General features: G+C 39.7%; 1 protein-coding gene across 3 annotated transcripts in view; it reads right to left on the bottom strand.

Moving 5' to 3' along the window:
• Positions 1-20,188, bottom strand: part of LOC116040752 (MICOS complex subunit mic25a-like) — a 99,601-nt gene that overhangs the window by 61,457 nt on the left and 17,956 nt on the right. For 2 of the 3 annotated variants that reach the window (XM_031286369.2, XM_031286370.2), the window contains exons 5-6: positions 8,867-8,890; positions 7,029-7,112 (exon numbers count right to left, since the gene is read on the bottom strand). In XM_031286369.2, the coding sequence (XP_031142229.1) occupies positions 7,029-7,112; positions 8,867-8,890 (108 nt within the window). The remainder of the gene's footprint in view (positions 1-7,028; positions 7,113-8,866; positions 8,891-20,188) is intronic. The other variant, XM_031286371.2, reaches the window with a different exon arrangement.

The raw sequence follows: 20,188 nt of genomic DNA, 5'->3' as shown, positions 1-20,188 counted from the left end.
TGATATGCCTAGATGTGGTTAAGAAGACCCACCTGAAACTTCTCAAAGATTAAAAGTTATAGCACATGTAAAATGCAGTATATAACACACATTCTACAGCCAAAAAGGAATACAGTATGTGTCAGGCAAATTAAAAGTATATCGAAAACATTTATCCTTTAGAAGTTCAATTCAAATTAAATTATCTCATTAAGTGTTGAGGAATGTACACATCTCTCTCTCTCTCACACACACACACACACACACACACACACACACACACACACACACACACACACACACACACACACACACACACACACACACACACACACAGACACACAGACACACAGACACACTCTCTTGTTGCAAAGGCAAAATGAGGCAACTGGAATGGAAGCCACAGCTCTGCAATGTTTAGTAATGTTAACTTATTACAAAACTCATATCTTCATCTCCAGATGGGTGCAGCCTCAGTGGAAATATAGCTAACAAGCTAAACTAATAAGCAGATTGGAAGCCCTCGCTGCAGCATATTGAGCAGATAGCTTTTCACAGGATGAAAGCGTTAAACTTTAACTCCATCTACATAGGGCCCAGGGTGTATTCATTTACATAAGAAAGTGCAACACGGCAGAAAAGTGAAGTTTTTAATACGGTATTTAAAAAAAAAAAATTATGATCAGAAGGCCAACCTCAATCGTGTCAGGAGCACGCATACACATACGGTATGTTGTCAAATAAGTCCTCTACCTCTCTGGCCAGGAAAGGAGTAAAGCAGTGTGTGTGTGTGTGTGTGTGTGTGTGTGTGTGTGTGTGTGTGTGTGTGTGTTTTTCTGGTGCACTATGTGGAGGCCTCTACTGACAGCATGTCGAGCAAACTGTCAGACTTGGAGGAGGATTATTATCTCCTTCTGTACGCTCTATTTCCTCCAGCTTCAAACTATACTTTACTATGACAGGAGTGTGCGTGAGAGAGTGAGAGAGCAAGACATACAGTGAGGGAAAGAGGAAAAAAGACAAAGGAAGAATTAGGCAGATAGTAAAAGGTGCATGTTACTACTGCTTTTCCAGTATTGACATTTTCATGTCAATACTGGAAATAAAGTAACTCTGGAAATAACTGGAAACTGGAAATAACTAAAATCATAGAAAAAGTACTTAGTAATATCCTAATGCTCGACTCACCAAGGACAGGGTGGAAAGATACAGTACATTAGAGTTCAAGTTTAAGGTGACTTGTGTGACTGAACTGTACTGAGAAATACCTTCATCATTCAGTATTTGACAAATGCATTTCCATACATATTTCTTTATATTAAAAATGATATGGCATCTTAACCCTCTTTTTTAATTTGGAACACCTTTCTCAACAAAAATACTGAGATTTCAAAGACAGTTCTATCCAGATTGTTTCTCAGGTATTAGACCTCACCTAAAATTATGAACCTTTCTTCTTCTCAATGCATATTGTAAAATCTGTGATGAGTTTTTGTTACATCCAAAAAACCTGCAAGTATGTTAATGCAAAGGGTGAGATAACATTAACATAAGCCTAGCTCAGTTTGACTTGACTCATGATCGGGGTTCAGTTCCAGGATTTTCCCTGCTATTATAAAGCGTTTTTTTTGCGTACCGCCTTAAGAGTATGAACCATAGACTGTATCAAAAGGTATGAACGTAAAAACAATGTGGAGAGCATATGGACGACGAGCTTGTTGTCTTCTGCACGATGCATGATGGTTTGCGTACACAGTGGCGCAGCCACTCACGTGTTGCACACACAGCGCCAGCTGCAGCCCACACGTTAGCGAGGAAAAAGAGAGAGGGAGGTCGTTTGTCGGTGAGAATGAAGTAAGCAGTGAGGCTATAGCTGTGAACGTAGCAGTGCAAGTCTGTGTACAATTAATCTGTTCGTGAATAAATGCTAAAACTCCTCAAGACAAGTTCCCATGTCTTGCTTGCTACCCACTGGTTAAAGTGAATGTGTTAGCAGCGGAGCTAGCGACAACTATTTTACTATTTAATATTTACGCTCTTTAATTATATTTATTATTGTGTGTTAACATGTGTCTTCTACTTTTCCTCTTATCCCTTGCTGCTGCAACATTGTAAATTTCCCCATTGTGGGATTAATAAAGATTTTGAATCTTTTGGATCTTTGAATCTTCAGCACAGGCTGACAAACTTAAAGGTGGGCTGGCTTTAAGCTATTCTCGTTGTGGTGAAATAATTGTGCGATATCGTCACTAAAATGCAAGTGAGTATATGCCGTCTGTTGCGGCTGTAAGCAGTCCAACAAAGTGCTGCCGCGAGGGACTAAACACTGAGAGATGTTTAAACACACTGTGACGCGCTCGAGATTGTATTGCAATGATTTATTCGTCCACACGTAAAATACAATTAGCACTGCAGTTACACCACATGTAAAGTCACTTTGTGAGTCGAAATAAGTGCGTCAGTGTGGCGGTCAACAGAAGGTGTTCGCTCCCAGGCTCACCCCCTCTCTGTCAAAGCCCAAAAAAAACAGGTGAACAGGTGAAGCAAACAAATATGTTATCACTTCCACTCAAACCGCGATGAAAACGCCTATCACCTACAATATAAGTGCACAATATAATAATCAATAAATAATATAAATGAGAACATAAACAACATACAATATGTGGCTCCTACCACGTCATTTGTACCTAAGCGCTCTAAAAACCCAGGGAAAACCCTGAGTTCAGCCGAGCACTTTGAGAAAACTAAACCTCAAGCATTGAGAACGCTTTGAGCCGTCAGACTAAATCCAATGTATTACTGTATGTGGCTTCTGATGCAGTCTGCAAACACGCTGATCCTGCAGATAGACACAGAAATCTCCCAGTTTACATATAGTACACGTGCACCTGAATATACAGTATGCATTAAAAAAAAAAACCACATCTCTCTCTGACACACACACACACACACACACACACACACACACACACACACACACACACACACACACACACACACACACACACACACACACACACACACACACACACACACACACACACACACACACACACACACAGTCTGTGTAGAAACATCCTAAGCCCAACAGCAAACACAGCTTGTACCTCCCGTATGTCAGCCTGCCAGTCTTCTACTCCCTCTGCAAACCCAACCTGCTAATAATGAGACTAACACAAATAGCCGGGCATCTGATGCCAAGACCTGTGTGTGTGTGTGTGTGTGTGCTTCAAATGTCTGTAGAGACTATGCATCGAGGTAATAAATGTTTATTTAGGCTGACTGCATGATAATTAGAATACAGATTTTGTGTAAATGGTGAAGTAAGCCTGTGTGTGTTTGTCTGTCATTTAAAGTCGACAGCCACAGAATCATGTGGTGGGTGGGTGGGAGGGGAGTAAAGAAGAAAAGAAGAAAAGAGAGACCCCTTTCTTGTCTTCTCTTTAGCAGGCCAGGATTGGATATGCCTAGTTCCAAAAAGCCCAAACTTCAGATTTATCCAAACAGAAAAAAGCCTATTGCTCGTGTCAGTGGTTACCAAGAACTCTATCCGCTTATGGTAGCTTATGGCAGACACGAAACATAACCTCTACTGACATGCACATACGCACAAGATTTATTCCAAACTTGGTTTGAGATTTTGTTTCTGTCAGTTTTTTCAAAAGCCATCAGGAATAAACATATGATTGACAAGATGCAAATGAATAGAAAAGTGATTCAATTAAAAGTCTGAGTGAGGGATTGAGCATAAAGTCTACCCTCAGCTCCAAACAAATAAACCACAGGGGCAACTGTAACACTGCAGGGATGGCACTCCAATTTAACGGTTGCCCCGAGTGACTTATTCTGCTTCCACCACTCCCGATGCAAGACAGACTTCAATAAGCCATGGTTAAAGATATAATACGTAATATTTCTGGAATTAAAATGTCTTTAAACAACTATACGTATGTTATATTTTTTGTTTTTGTGCACATACTTTATCCCAATTGTTTCAAACAATTCAAACCCAGAGAAATCTGTAATTTTAATTGATGACATGGAGCATGTTGTTTTTATTTTGTTTCCTTTACAGTTTGCTTCATTTGCAATGCATTCCAGAATATTGTGGTCTTTTTTTTTTCCTCACAGAAAGAGTTCTATTTTAATCTTTGGATCAGAATAAAATCAGTTTTACTACTGTGAGTCCATTCAGATTGACAAATATCACACATAGCTAATGAACAATTCCAGATAACGTTACATAACACATTTTAAAATGTGCATCTCAGATCACATTTTCACTCACTATGACCAATACTCTGACATTACTAACACTGTGCCAAAATATGAGCAATAACGTTTCCGTAAGTGGGCTTAATTGCTAGCTTACTACCACTAAGAAAAAAATCCAGCACATAGACGCAGCTTAGGATACGTAAAACAGGTAATTTAATGTTACTGCTCGTTTTACATGCTATTTAGCAACAAAACGAAATGCTGAGGGAACGTTACGTTTTTAGAGTGCTATGCATCCCCACTTACCTAGAAACATTTTTAAACAGTAAGTGCATACAGCGTGTCGCGTGAATACTGTACAACGTCTCCTGCAGCGGGGAGTGAAGCAGACGGGCCGCAGGGTGCGCTACTGTAGCTTCTTTTCTCATCTGGGGTCTGATAAACAGTAAATTCATCTAATTCAGTGCCCATAAGGACATTTTCCAAACTACTGTAGCTGTCTTATTTCACAGGACATAAGCCCGGTTTCCATGGGAAATCAGCCGTCGAGGCTTTCATCCCTGTTTTGTCACTCTGCCTGAGGAGAAACTGCTGTTCTCACGCTGTTTATTTGGTTGTCATGACTTCGCGAGTGATGAAGTCCTGTCACTGTTCCTGTTTGTTTACCCTAAAAGGGGAGAGAGAGCGGATGACCGTTCGCTTGCATTCAGTGGTAGCAGACAGCTCTGCAGAGTCGTGTAATTGCGACTTCATGACATTTCGTAAAATTCTGAAGCAGTGGCGGCAAAAATATAGCAGCGTGGCTGCCGTTTCTATATAGTCAAAACACTGATATTTCAATAGCAATCCAGCTTACAATGATGTGCTACGTCAACAAGTGGCTCATGCTAATAGTTGGTGGCTAATGTGAAATATATTGTGATAACTGTGGTTCTAGCTGGCCAATGTTAGCTTGCTTGCTTACTATCTGGTCAGCTACCAGGGGCGCCGTATAGGGGGGGAAAGTTAGGACAATTCCAAGGGCCCATGACTGACAGGGGCCCCAAAAAATAGGTAAAAACTAATATTAAATTTTTAAACCATCATCATTCAGTATATATATTTCAAATATAATAATCAAATTAATGATCTCTTTGTTTTTACTTGTTTTTGGCAGTAAAAGTTAAATCACCATTTAATCAGTGCAAGGAAACGTTTAGCAAGATATTCATATTAAATCATTGTCCCTGCCCCTTTTAGCAGACTTAACAACAGATGAGTCAGCAGCACCCCAGTCTCCCCCTAACTGTGCCCCTCCCTGTCCCAGTGAAGAAGGTGAGCAACACTGTGTTCAATGACATGCCAGTTAGCATCATTGCAGGGAGTCTGTGGGGATTTCTCTGTCTTTCATTAATAATTATAATAATAAATAATAATAATTTTGTTAAGACAATTTTCCATTTTGTCAAATTTTACAATAAAAATACATTGAGACTGTAAAAGATGGCCTCCAGCACATTTTTTATGGTTGCTTTTAATCTTGCATCAAATAGTGAACTGCATACTAGACTTGCATGCATGTACAAATCACCAACAGTAAATATTGTGCTAGTACTAGTATTGAACTACAAGAAGCAAGACAGTTGCAAGCCTTTAATTAGAGTTATGTAAAGCTTTTGATGGGACAGTTAGCTCCTAGAGATGTGGTGACAACAGCTGCGCAGAGGGGGCCCAATTTGATTTTTTGTCATGGGGCCCAAAATTCCAGGCGGCGCCCCTATCAGCTACCACCACAAAAAGAAGTAATTATGTGGGAAACAGTGTGCCTATTTCATTAGAATGACATGACATGAATAAATGTTACTAAACGTTACGAGAGTGCAACTAATATATTAATTTGTCCGTGAACAGATACATTTTCATCGGCAATGGTCGTTAACAATGAAGTCAACAACTCCCATGATTACACGCAACTTTATCGTCAAAAGTCCGTGTTTTGATAGAGTAACCCCAATGGAAACCCCTAGTGGTAGAAAATTACATATTGCACGTTTAACACAACATAATACTTAGATTTCTTACACATAACGTCCTCTAAAGGTCTTCTCCATTTGAGAACTAGGGGAGTGCTTCCCCCAGAGAACCTGTGTAAAGGTCCATCTTGCTGGTGCCGGCTGAGACTTAACTCGAGACCAACAGCTTCCACACCTTTTCTGCCTGGTAAATGTCAGACAGACAGATGAAAGGGGATGAAAGGGCTTGTAAGGGCTCTGTGGAGAAGCTCAGGCTGGCTAAAATCTGTGTTCCCTTTTTGAATCACATTTACAGACCCGCTTTGTGAAGTGCCTTTTCTACACGTTTGTGTGCACTGTGCATGCTATCTTGTTCAGCTGTGGCAGCTAGTTTAACTTTCTTTTAGATGGAAGAAGTGCATAAAGACATCCGAAAAGGGGACAAAAGCCTAGTAACCACCCACCATGTTAATGTGATTGTCACTGTCACACAGTAGTACTTTTGAGTGTTCGAGCTGTGTTTTTCAGCAGGTGTGTTGGACCAGACTCAAGACAGCTGATGCTATTCATGTTGCAAAATTCCCATAATGAGAGTTACAACACAGACCGTTTATGTCCACCCTCTTTCTGTCATAGTGCGGCGGCTGAGTGAACATGCAGAAATCTTGTGTACTGTGCCTGCAGTTGTGTGATTGTACAATAGTGTGTATGTGTGTTGCAAAGTATGTTTGTGTGTACAGTATGTGCAACTTTGGGAATCTGTGGAAGCCTCTAATGAAGTGTGTGTGTGTGTGTGTGTGTGTGTGTGTGTGTGTGTGTTTTGTGTAAATGTTGTACCCTGTTTTCCAGCTGTGCCAGCTGCTCCTTGTAGAAGGCATCCAACGCTTTCAGCTGTGCATCTTTCTTCTGTAGCTGCTGAGCCTGCAACACACACACACACACACACACACACACACACACACACACACACACACACACACACACACACACACACACACACACACAGGAGGGGATTAAACACTGTGTACTGCTGCATTTTCTCATTATAAGGTAGGATACAGTAGTAATGCTGAGGTTTTTTTGTCAAAGATTATTAATTAGATTAATCTACACTTTATTGATAATATTCTGTTATAGTACTACAATATGCTACAATACAGTAGTTCCCAATCTTGGGGTTGAGACTCCCACAAGGGGTCGCATGATAAGTCTGAGGAGGGGAAAAACAAGTAGTTCGGAAGTGTGATGAGCAGCTGATTGCTGAAGTGTTTTCTCCATTCTGTATTCACAATTATACGTTTTCTTTAAGCAATATCATGAATGTTACTTAATACGGAAACATGGGATTCTCCCAAATTATGTAATATTTCTACACCATTATGTTATTATCTTATATTATGATGTTATGGCCAGTTTTACTTATTTCAACTTCATTTCTGAGGAATCACGTTCAGTTTGTTGAGCTGGCAGATGGCTCTAAATACTAAAAACTAGTTTGATTTAGTCGAGCAAAAAAATGTCAGCATCCCTTGTGAAAAGTCAAATATAGTTTTGGGGTATTTGTTGGAAACGGCTGACACATTTACCCCCTTTGGCTCTTATTGTTTAATTTAAACTAAAGAGAAGAGCTCTGAGATAAAAGGTTTTTTTCTCCACAGACTATTTAGGATGGTAGGTACTGAACAAATGAGAGATTGCTGTATATCAGAGACACATTGTGCTTGGTGTGTTTACACACACACACCACGCTGATACTTGTTTCAGGTTAGGTCAAGTTAAATGTAAAATAAGCTACTTTTGGTCTCTATGTATAATAACATGTAAATAGGGAGGGACTAATCTGCCTCAGAGTATTTCATTGACATCATATATTACAAGTTTTCTAATATGTGTTATGATTACTTTGACTTCTTCTCATTTATATTACCTTGACATAAACATGGGGGACATGAATGAAAGGAAGTGTGGATCAGGAGAAAATAAAATGGATTACTTACGGTTTACTTACTAGCATTTAATTCAATAACTTCCTTTAAAGAAGTAATCAATTTATTCGTTAAATGTAATTAACGACTGGAGATTGCTTGTGTTAGAGGGTTTTACACCGTTGATATGCATGACAGTAACAAAAAAATATTATGTTTATCAAGAATACATTTTTTTGGAAAAAATCCACACGCCCCTTAAACGATGCTATAAAACAAAAGGGATAAAAGCAACCCAACAGTGCCATGCAGCATACGTTTATACCAGCATCATCTAAATTTAGCTGATATATCAGTTAATTTCTTTGTGAACATTTTAGAAATTTATAAATACTGGATGCAAAGATACAATAGCGACAAACAGTAGGGAAGAAAGATGGAACGACGAATAAGAAGGACTGATGGAGGGAAATTAAATGGATAAACAAGTTGGAGGAAGAGGTGGAGTTATTTGGATGGGCGGGCAGAAGGGAGCATGCTGAAAGAGGAAAGAAAGAAAGGAATAGGAAAGAATAGGAAGTTCCTTGAGAATAATCTGCACAGTAATTGTAGCTTCAACCATTTTTAAGTGACCCTAAGCAAAAGGACGGCAGGGAAATAAAACATTGTAAGGGTTAGAAAGCAGCGGGATGGATGGATGGATGGAATAGACAAAAGAGCAGCAGGTTTGAGGGTTATGATGACGCTTACCATCACATCTATTTCATCTGCAGACTATCGGTTGAGAAATAGAAAGTATAAAGAGTAGAAGAGGTAGAGAAACAAAGCAGGATGAGAAAGGAAAGACCAAGGAGGAGGGAGAAAGAGAGAAGCACAAACAGTAAGAAAAAAACCAGACACAGTGTTAATGTTAGGGCTGTTAATTATTATTTCAATTGCAGTTAAAATATATATTCCTGCAATTTATTACAATGAATCACATTATTAAAAAAATGCAATGCTATTGGGTTCATCTGTATTTAGTATCACAAGGAATTCTATAATCAGAAGTATAAAAAAAGAATGTTTCTCAAACTCGTACGACCCTGTTTCTGCTGACCATAACAATTACACAGCTGTGAATTGTGCAATTAATCCAATTAGAACATTTGTTTGTATTTTATTTACTATTTAAAAGGACCAATGTCCAAATGGATTATATAAAAATTATGTTGTAATGCAAACGTATTCAATTTATTTATTCAGTTTATATTAACTTCTTCAACACCCAGCGGCAGTACAACATGACATCATGACTTCGCGTAAACATACACGCCCACTTTCTTAAGCCAAGTGGCGTGTTATCTGTACGCATTTTGAGCTATCTGCGTGTATGTCTACGCCGTATACAGCAGATGTTAAATACACGCCATTTTCTAAAGCCAAGTGTCGTGTTATCTGTACGCATTTTGAGCACCGTATACAGCGGATGGGTTGGGTTTAGTAAAAGAAGAAAGCTACGGTTGGGTTTAGGAAACGTCACACGAGGGACGCAATTCCCAGTCTCCTGGGTGAAAGTCCTGTGTTTTACCCACCCTTCACCCCGACCAATCTCCGGATTTTCGCCCTTTTATACTACTCGCTACAGCGTAAATTCACACACAATCGCAAGGTAATGTAAGTCAATGGAGGCTAAACGGCGTTGATAAACACGCTAAAAAATGAGTATGCGTCTTGATAACATGCCAAAAATGGCATACGAATTGGCGTGTCATACATACGCCACTTCATGAGATCAGTCTGGGCAGTACACTTTTACATACCCGTTTGGCCAATTCTTTCAACCTTTCAGAAATTAGGTTTAAATTGTAGCAGCGATCCAAACGTTTCCAAAGACACCAAATATGCCATGCAGCATCTTGAGGAAGTGTGTATAAAATGATGCATAATGTATTCCCTGTTTAATGTAATGGTGCATGTTTGGTCTGGATATTCCTTAGTGTCAGCATAATATAGCTTTAATAAAGTGATGGATGGAGCAAATAGTAAATATGATAATGAGTATGAAATAGTATAAAGAGTATGCCTGTTTAGAATGGGATTGATTGCTAGGCCTCCAGTAGTTCTCAAATACCATTGTACCCCAAATTAATTTACAGACGGCCCCTAAAGCACTTAATATGCAACCCAACTGTATACTACTGACTTACTGTGTACTTCTAATTCAGAGGAAAACATTGTACTATTACATTTACCTGACAGAGAAATGTTACTGATTATGCTGCGGATTCAGATTTTACTCGCAACTATCGCACTAAAATATGATGCATTTTTATTCATTAAACTAGCCAGCATTACGTAGCCGGGTTGCCTCGATTTGGAAAAATTGGAACTGGGCTTGAATGTGCTCTTGGCCAAAATGACTTGAAGAGCAAATCTCAAATTGGCCGGAAGTTCGTCAGGGTTTTCCCAGGCTACATTTACAATGAAAATAAAAATCTTTAATTAAAAATTAAGATTTTGGAATGTTACAAACTCCAAAACAAAACTTTATTTAAATGCTTTAAGCAATTATTTAATAAAAGGAGAAACTTTCAACATAATACACAGTAAAAGATAGTCAGATAGTGTTGTGGCCGGGACATTAGGTCAGACTCAGTGGTGAGTGAAACCGAAGCAGAGGGACAGACAGAGAGCTGTAGCCGAGCCAAAGTAGCACGCTTTTTAATTAATTCACTTTATCGGAATAAACTAACAATTTTTAAATGACTTAAATTTACTTGTGTGAAACATGAATTTGGCAGCATAACAAATGCAGTCAACTTCAGCCTGTTCTAAAACAACACAATGCACACCACTGCACTGATGGTTTTCTATTTGCTTCATTTCAAATGTACTCACACTTAACTTGTGCTTTGCACTGTCCATATGTAATAAAGGTTGTAGGTTAATAGATGTTCTGACTCAATCCTCACTGGTCAAACATGGCTATTTATTGACTCTCAGCAGCTAATTGCAATAAGTAAAAATAAAAAAAATAAAAATGAAAGTGCCTCATTAAACTGAATGGCATTTAGAGCGCATAAACAATGCTCCTCTTCTTGCTGTGAGAGTAAACTATAACATCAGCATTTCACCACCGTGACTTCAGGAAAGGATTCCTCAGAACAAAATCTTGTTAAACTGTGCCAAAGCTTTATGGCATATATATCAACATGAAACAACGTCATGTAACTTGCTACAAATACAACTTGACACCAGGTGTGTGTGTGTGTGTGTGTGTGTGTGTGTGTGTGTGTGTGTGTGTGTGTGTGTGTGTGTGTGTGTGTGTGTGTGTGTGTGTGTTGGAAAGTCAACATGTAGATAGTTTTAATAATAACTGCAAAGTATCTCTGAGATTGACAGCCTGTCACTGACACTATCTGAACTACCCTAATGTACTAAATCCCACACATCTGGTACACCCAGCAAATGAATGCCTAATCTATATATTTTTAAAGCACTATTGTCCCTGACTAACAGCACTGTGGCACTGTAAAGCAGCATCAGTACAGAAGGGCGGAGAGAGTCGACGAGCACACATGCACCCTCCTACAGAGGGAGGAAGATTCATCATAATTATCAGGGCTGCTGAACACCAAATCAAATCAGAGCCGATCGTCTGCGTTTCCTAAACAGACCTTAACTCACTGAGGAGAGACAAAGAGCGAGAGGGCTTCTGATGTGAGAGATACTTCCACTGTCGGGTGAAAGCTGCTGCTGGTGCATGTTAATGCAGGTGAAAAGAGGGACTGAAATTGTTCATGTGTTCATCTTATAAATTAGACGAGAATCTGTTTGGCGGGGGGATTAAGCAGAAAACTGAATGGATTTAATTAAAAAACACACAGCTCTCCTTCCTATCTGTGTTGGTCCCGTTTTAATTTGCAGTCAGAGAAGAAACTGCAAGTGAATCAGATGACTCCTCTGGTGTCCCTTCAGGGACCTGCGAGTCTATGGTAGATAAGAGCCAGCCAGGCGTGACCACACAGACACACACACACACACACACACACACACACACACACACACACACACACACACACACACACACACACACACACACACACACACACACACACACACACAGAGGATGGCTGAGGCTTACATGGTCACGTTTGTTTAGTCGGTCTTGCTGTTGGGATACCTTGGTCATTCATTTTTTTCGGTCTTTCTTGTTTGTACTAATGTGTGTCAGTGAATCCATGTGTAATTCTGTTTTCCACTGCGAGAAAAAAAAAGAAAATAACGCAGTCCCCTCATTTATTTCAATGAAACTGAAAACTGCTGGAGCAGAGGGCTCCAGGGAAATAAATGAAGGGTCATACGTAAAAAAAAATTGAAGTTGGCTCAGCTCTTGTCACAAAGCAGCAACATCCAGCACACTGTAATGCCAGCCAAATACATACAAGCAAACGATCTTAGTAGAATAAATTTGGGTAGTCAGTCCGTTGGTCAGCAGACGCACTTGGTGGAATTTAGGGGGTCGATTTAGGGTTTGGGCGGTGCCGCAGCCGCCGTAGCCACTCCAGACAATGCTTGGGATTCCATGCAGCGCGTTCCAGAAGCGGCTCTTCGCCGTGCTCTGCTACAATATGCGCTAGGTCTATATTTGACGGCTATAGCATCCGGTCAATTTTCAAAATAAACACCCTGTGCAGACTCCCAATCGTACATCACATCACTACACTACTTTAACAACTAAAATACAGCCACAGATCTTTGATCCATGTGGTACATAATTGGACTAAATGGAAGAAACCATTTAACTATGTAGACTACTTACTTTTATAGTAGAATCACAAATATCCAGGAAAAAAAAATGACCAAATCAACAAAATCTGCAAGTCGGGCAGGCAAAATGCTCCGCTTCTGAAGAGCTCCAGGTGTGGAATGACGCAAATAGAAACTTATGATTAAAGTAAAGATGAGTATGAATCTCAGCAAGCTTTCATTTACAGTTTTTGGTCCTTGACAGTCCAAACTCGACAGACACATTCCTGTCAGCTTGGTACCAAAAAAGCACTGATGTTCAATGCCTAATCTGATTCTGCATTCAAGGGTCCTTGTTCTTTTCATCTACTAATGGTACAGCAGCGTTAGTTTTGGTACTGTTGAGAAACTGTTTTTATCCCAAACAAGCCTCACAAACACACCCTAGTCCTCGCAGGATTATTCCCCTAGAAGGTTATCTCAATCTAAAGCCTAAAAAATGATGGAACAGCTTGAATGAGGACCTTTAAGTGCTCATATTATGCTTTTTGGCTTTTTCCCTTTTCTTTAATGTTTTATATACGTATCTTTTTGTGCACATTATAGGTTTACAAAGTGAAAAAGCCCCAAGTCCACCCCAAAGGGAGTGATCATATTCCAGAGAAAAAATACTGTCCACAAACTGCTCCAAACAGCTCTACTGTAGTCCAGCCTTTACTTCCGTGACAAACGCTCGTCACTTTGTAACACGTTATAATGCTCGCCTAGCTGCTAGCGTGGCACGCCCTCATACTCTGCTTTTGACTGGCGTGTAGTGCTTAACTAGCTACTGCGCATGTGCGACTCCCAACAAAGATGGTACAGAAGTGAGATGCCTCACTCGGTAGCTAAACCGGGAGAGCTCAACACACAGGGTGAAAAGAGGAGCTGCAGCAATGTGCAGTACCACAAAAATATGGTGTTTTTTGAAAATTAAACCACATAAACCTATTCTGATATAACCTCTAAATCCAATTATGAACCTGAAAATGAGTATAATATGAGCACTTTAAGCAATGTCCAAACATGAAAGAGTTTCAAAAGAAATATAAGGAGATGATTCTCACAGGGTACAGGGAGAGAGGGGTTTGATTATCATTGCTTGTATATTGTTTATCTATTTAGATTTATTCTTAGCTTCCATTTTTCATTTTATTTTATTTCCTTATGTATTTATATTTATTCACATTTTTTGGAATTTCTGAACGAAAACATATCAATATGTATCTGGGGTCAAATAAATAAATATGCAAGGAATTATAATACACAATTGATAAGAATTAGAGCTTAGATCGGCCCAAAAAATCAAGCCCGAACCTACCCGAGCACGTTGCGTCCGAGCCCGGCCCGACACATTAACTGTAATTATGAGCCCGAGCCCGATTTAAACCCGACAATTTTTTAATACGTGGGCCGTTATAACTGACGTTCTCAACTATAATTCAGAGTTGTTTGAACTACAGAAATCTGTTTAGAATAATACAACAAGGACGAAGCTGTAAACTGCGCTGTTTGTTTAGAATGGAACGGATCGCAAATGGATCTGAATGAAGAAACGTAAAAAAAAAAAGAAACAATGATGAACAACATATTGTTGTCACTGCCCACGACTTGTTTAAACTGCTTCCATACCTCCGACTTTCCTCCACACTTGCTCAAAGTTAATTCTCCTGTTTTTCTTTTTTTCTTTACATCTTCAAGCTCCCGGTGTGATGCGTGCGAGAGGAGGAGACTCCGCGCATGAAGTGCTGCATTTTGTAACTGCAGCCTAACTTTTGTACACATTTGTTACTTTTATATAGCCTATATATATATTTTTATAATATTTCTGATTATGGCATAGCTATCTCCCCACCCAAATAGGATAATAAGGTAATGGATAAAAAAAAAAAAAAATTGCTTGATCAAGGGTCCGGCCCGGGCCGAGAATCTAAACTCTAATAAGAATATATGAGAAATAAATTGTATTCTGTAAGCAATTGCTAAGTAAAGTTAAATATTGGAAGAGTTTAAAAAAAGAAAAAAAAGGTATGTTATTTGTTAAATAATTAAAAATGTTTTATGGAGAAGGGGTGGGTTTAAATAAGTGAATACGTATGTTCTTCCCACTCCTTTTCGGACATGTCATAAAAAAAATGTTTTGTTATGATGTATCTATGTCATCTATATTATTCTTTTCTGAATGACCTGAGTTTTCTTTTACATGTTCGAAATAAATTTCAAAGAAAGGAAGAAAGTAAACTGAGTGCTAGAGCTGTGCAGTTGTATTTAACTCCTGTACGGTATCAGGGTATTTGTCATGCTGTAAAGGATATCAAATTAATTTTCCTTTGTTGTTTAAAAAAAAAAAGAAATTTTCTAAAAATATCCTTAATGTTTCAAAAGAGATACAAACTCATCTTGCTGAGGAAAAGAAAATAGAAGGAGAGACAAGAGGAAGACTAAATACTGTACATAACAAAAAAAATATATCTACACTTATTAAGAAGGTGCATAGCTGGAAACGGCAGCTGCTAGCCATGAGCTAAACAGGAGATTAGTTTTACAAACGTGTTATGGCACATTCTTCCTGCTTCAGGCACCGTCTGCATATGAATCTATTCAGTGAACAGCTAGAGGTGTGAAGCATCTATTTAGAAGCTACGGAGATAGGAAGAAATGTGTAAATGTATGACAGAAAAAGGCAAGCGGGAGTCAGTTAGGGGAAGATGAGCTGAAAAGGCCAACTATGAAACAAAAAAATGACAAAGGGATATAAAACAAAATCATTGCAAGAATGAGTGATCAAGCAGGAAATGACAGATGAGAGCCTCTGTCGTGGAAACATCTCACAGCAAAACTAAAATCTAGCAGAGAGGTTTAGGCAGTTCCCCTTGTTTGCAAGAGAGTTTTGCATCTTAACTGGAGCTACTTTTTTTTTTTTTTTTTGTGATAAGTGACAATATAACTAACAATCTAGAACACACGTTAAACTCAAGGCCCGCGGGTTAAATCCGGCCCCTCACAAATTTTGATCCGGCCCGCAAATCAATTTTAGTTGTGCGCCAAAACCAAGAACACGGGAAAAGTTTGCAAACCACAAGTACGCTTCAGTCAAAGCCGAATTTGGCAGATTGACAGACTTTGAGACTCAGAAATTCCCACAGAAGCAGAGAGTTTTCATATTCAGGCTGTGGAACAGGTTGCTGTGAGTCGGCTGTGTGGTAGCCTACTTTTAAAAAAATCTGATTGCATTGTTTTGCTAAATTCTATGATGACTAACTTTTTTAGGGCTTTATGTGGACCAAATTGTATGTGAAAGCGCTATATGAGACATGCAATAATACAGTCAAAGATATTTGACTTTTTCCGATTAAATAAATGAAATCATGTCAAACTATACATGTTATCGTTTTCCAGTGTGGCCCTTTGTGAAATTGAGTTTGACACCCCTGATCTAGAAGCTCCAATAGCAGTGCCATGAGGCTGAACTTTAACATGCCCACCAACGCATGGTGAAATTATGACAAGTCTTAAAAAATGTCAATGTTTTTTTATGTTTTTTTAATTTTTGAAAAAACTTTCAAAAATGTACAATAATTTGTGGCCGGTTAGCTCAGTTGGTAGAGCGGGCGCACATGTGCAGAGGTTTATTCCTCAACGCAGAACGTCCAGGGTTCAAATCCGACCTGTGACAGTTTTCCTGCATGTCTTCCCCTCTCTCTCTCTCTCCCCTTTCATATCTCAGCTTTCCTCTCTAATAAAGGCAGAAATGCCCCCCACCCCCCAAACAAAAAGGCCCCCCTGCAATGACTCTGATGACCCTCTAGGGGTCCCGGACCCCCTGTTGAAGATCTCTGATATAAACGCAAGCATCGACAAACTTTTATTACCATGCCTCTGTTTATTAAAACAGAGGCAGAAATTAACACCAATTCAGAGTATAAACCGAAAACACAAATATTAGACATCAAAACAACTCAGTTAAAAGATGAACATATTTTGGCTCTGCTCTACAACAGTCATAATGTACGGCAGGTTTCGAGGCTCAGCTGTAGGGACAACAGATGGCGGCTGGCTGAGCTGTTAGTCAGCGTGTCTGCCCTGTAGACGCCACAGTGATATCAGCCATGGAGGGCCAACACCCTGATCCAGTACAGAAGGAGCATGTGAAGAGAGCACCCGAGGGCAGCGCACCAATATTAACGGATTAATGGATCATCAACACAACACATAGGCATAGAACACCAGTGTTTGGGCTTGCAAGTATGCCGACAGACAGGCACAAATATACACTCATGCATCTCACTCTTCCCCTGTGGGCAATGTGTGTGCTGTGTTGCCATCTGATAGCAGCAGCAGTCTGTTCTCCCATTCCCTCTTTCTCCCCCCCCAACCCCCCCCTCCTCTCTATTTACTCTGCTGCGTTTATTTAACACATAGCTCCCAGCGAGGCAATAAATTAATACTCACTAATAATCTGACTGATAATTATAGCCAGGCAGCTACGCAGAGAAAGGAGTAGGACAATAAGGGCCAGTGGCCCTTCTGCTGCTCCACATCTATTACTTTCACTCTGACGGCTCCCTCTTTCATGTGACACTCCCTCACTTAGGTTACATATTATGAAATGTGGTCTAATGTAGTTCAGTGGGGTCAATTAAATCAGCAATACTGCATACATGTGTACTACCAGGGAGTATCTGTGAAAAAGCACAATATGTCCTTTGTGATAACATTTTTGCCTTTTTCAAAATTTTACTAGGACCTTTTTTTGTCTTTATTGTGTGTTTCATTTTAAGTTTTTAACAACATCAGAGGAAGCATACCAATTCCCTTTGGTTTGAAGTGTATTACTGTCTCTGATGTTGGTGCAGTGCCCTGGTATCATGACTGCAGTTGTAAGAATTATTTAAATTGTCCAATTTAAGATTTTGTGCGGTTAAAATTTGAATTGCTTATCCAAATCCATGGAAATGTAAAAACAGTCAGCGCACTCAAAACACATTCGTGGGGCGGCCTCTAGCTCACCCAGTCAGAGCGTGCGCCCCATGTAGGCTGAGTCCTCTGCAGTGGTGCGGGTTCAAATCCGACCTGCTGCTCTTTGCTGCGAGTCATTCCCCATCTCTCTCCCCCTTTCCTGTCTATCCATTGTCACTATTTAATAAAGGGAAAAAGCCCCCAAAAAAATTCTCCAAATTTCTCTCAAAAACTGAATTGCATTAAAAATGGGGCAGCTGTGGCTCAGGTGGTATGAGCAGTCGCCTACCGATCAGAAGGTTTGCGGTTCGATCCCTGGCCCTGCAGTTCCACGTCAAAGTGTCCTTGGGCAAGACACTGAACCCCGAACTGCTCCCGATGCTGCACCATCGGAATGTAATGTGCAGGTGGCACCTTGTACGGCAGCCTCGGCCACCAGTGTATGAATGTGTGTGCATGGTAATATGTAAAAGCACTTTGAGTAGTCGTTAAAGTGATGGTTCGGAGTAATTTCACCCTAGGCTGCTTTGCACCTTGACCTCGAGCCAAACAACCCCCCATAAGCTTTTTTTCCCCTTTTATAACGTTGGTCAAGTTAGCGTTATCAGCTTGTTAGCTTAGTGCAAGCGCTAATGGATCCACGTTTGTATCTCGTAAATTACCATACGAGATACATAAAAACTTCTACAGTAGTACAAATAGCTTCTGTACTTATAAAAAGAGGCATTAGAAAGTTTGTAACTACACCAGAAGTATATTTAAATAACACTTGCCTGATGGATACTCCTCTCGGCTGCTACTGCGCTATCGCGCGAGATCACGCACAAAGCACAACATCTATTGCCGGAAGAGACTACCAAGAAAGAAGCAAGAGAACAGCAGAATAGATCAAGAAAATGGTCAGAGGTGAGCATCGAACGTGACGATGAGTGGCTCAATTTCGAAAGAGGAGCTACAACTAATGGAGGAGAATCGGAGAGCTAGCTAGCTAGCACTGCTAGCTACCAGTGCTAGCAGCAGAGAGTAGAAGCCATCAGGCAAGTGCTATTTAAATAAACTCCTGGTGTACTAACAAACGTTCTAATGCCTCGTTTTATAAGTACAGAACCTATTTGTACTACTGTAGAAGTTTGGTAACATTCCGGGCATTATTAGTGGGGTAATTTACAAGATACACTCTTGGATCCATTAGCGCCTGCACTAAGCCATTCGGCTGATAATGTTATAATAATAATAATAATAATAACGCCCAATGTTAGACCAAGGGAAAAAAAGCTTATGGGGGGGTTGTTTGGCTCGAGGTGATGGTGCAAAGGACCCTAGGGTGAAATTACTCCGAACCATCACTGTAAATACAGCCCGTTCACAAAATGTTTTAGAAATCCTGCCTCAATTATGATTGGTCTTTTTCTCAGTAGACAATTTAAATTGTCATCTTAGTGTTTTTTTAATAACATTAACAAGGGCTCTGTTCTATTCAAGTGTCACAGAAAGCCACGACAGTGCAAAATGTCTTCTCTGAAAAAAGGTAAATTCAGCTGTAATTTAGCATTCGACAGGATTTGATATTTTTACATGTTTATGATTCATGATGATTTGATGTTCACTCCCAAAATGAGATGATACCTCATTTGTAGCAACATTGGGTAACACTTTACTTGAAGGTATCTACATAAGAGTGACATGACACTGTCATGACACATGAACCCTAACCCTAACTTGTCATGACAAAAACCGAATGACACTTACTAAAAGAAGCGTTATGTCATAAACGTTTATGACTAGTTTATAATGTTTATGACACGTTCATGACAGTGTCATGTCACTCTTATGTAGATACCTTCAAGTAAAGTGTAACCCAACATTGCTTATTTCTAGCGGATGTCTGAACCGGTCTTTGATCTCAATGAAAATAAACTTTCCAGTTATAAAGTGATTTTTTTTTTTGTTGGCGAGGCAGCAATCTATAGTGTGTGGTTATAGTATATGTGGTTACTGCAGCTAAAGAACTATACACACACACACACACACACACACACAGGTAAATTATATCGCTAAACCCAGCTGCAACTCTGCATTCCAGCTTTACTGTCTTCTCGTGGCTGTCATTACTGAGGCTCAAGATCAGGCCAAGTTGGTGTTAGTCTGGGGGAAAGTTGCAATGGACAGTCAGTCAGATAATTATTACTGTCAGTGAGAATTAAAGACTTAGAGAACAGATCAAGGTATTTAGACATGGTCCTTTCAGTTCAAGTTAGCCGGGAAGTGTTGAGAATATGGATTTTGCAGTAATAAAATGTGCATCCCAGTCCATTGACACCTTTCAATTTACCAAGCTCTACT

Source organism: Sander lucioperca, chromosome 12 (genome assembly GCF_008315115.2).
Source record: "Sander lucioperca isolate FBNREF2018 chromosome 12, SLUC_FBN_1.2, whole genome shotgun sequence".
NCBI lineage: Eukaryota > Metazoa > Chordata > Actinopteri > Perciformes > Percidae > Sander > Sander lucioperca.
The sequence above is the reverse complement of the archived record's forward strand: the minus strand, read 5'-3'. Positions and strand labels throughout refer to the sequence as shown.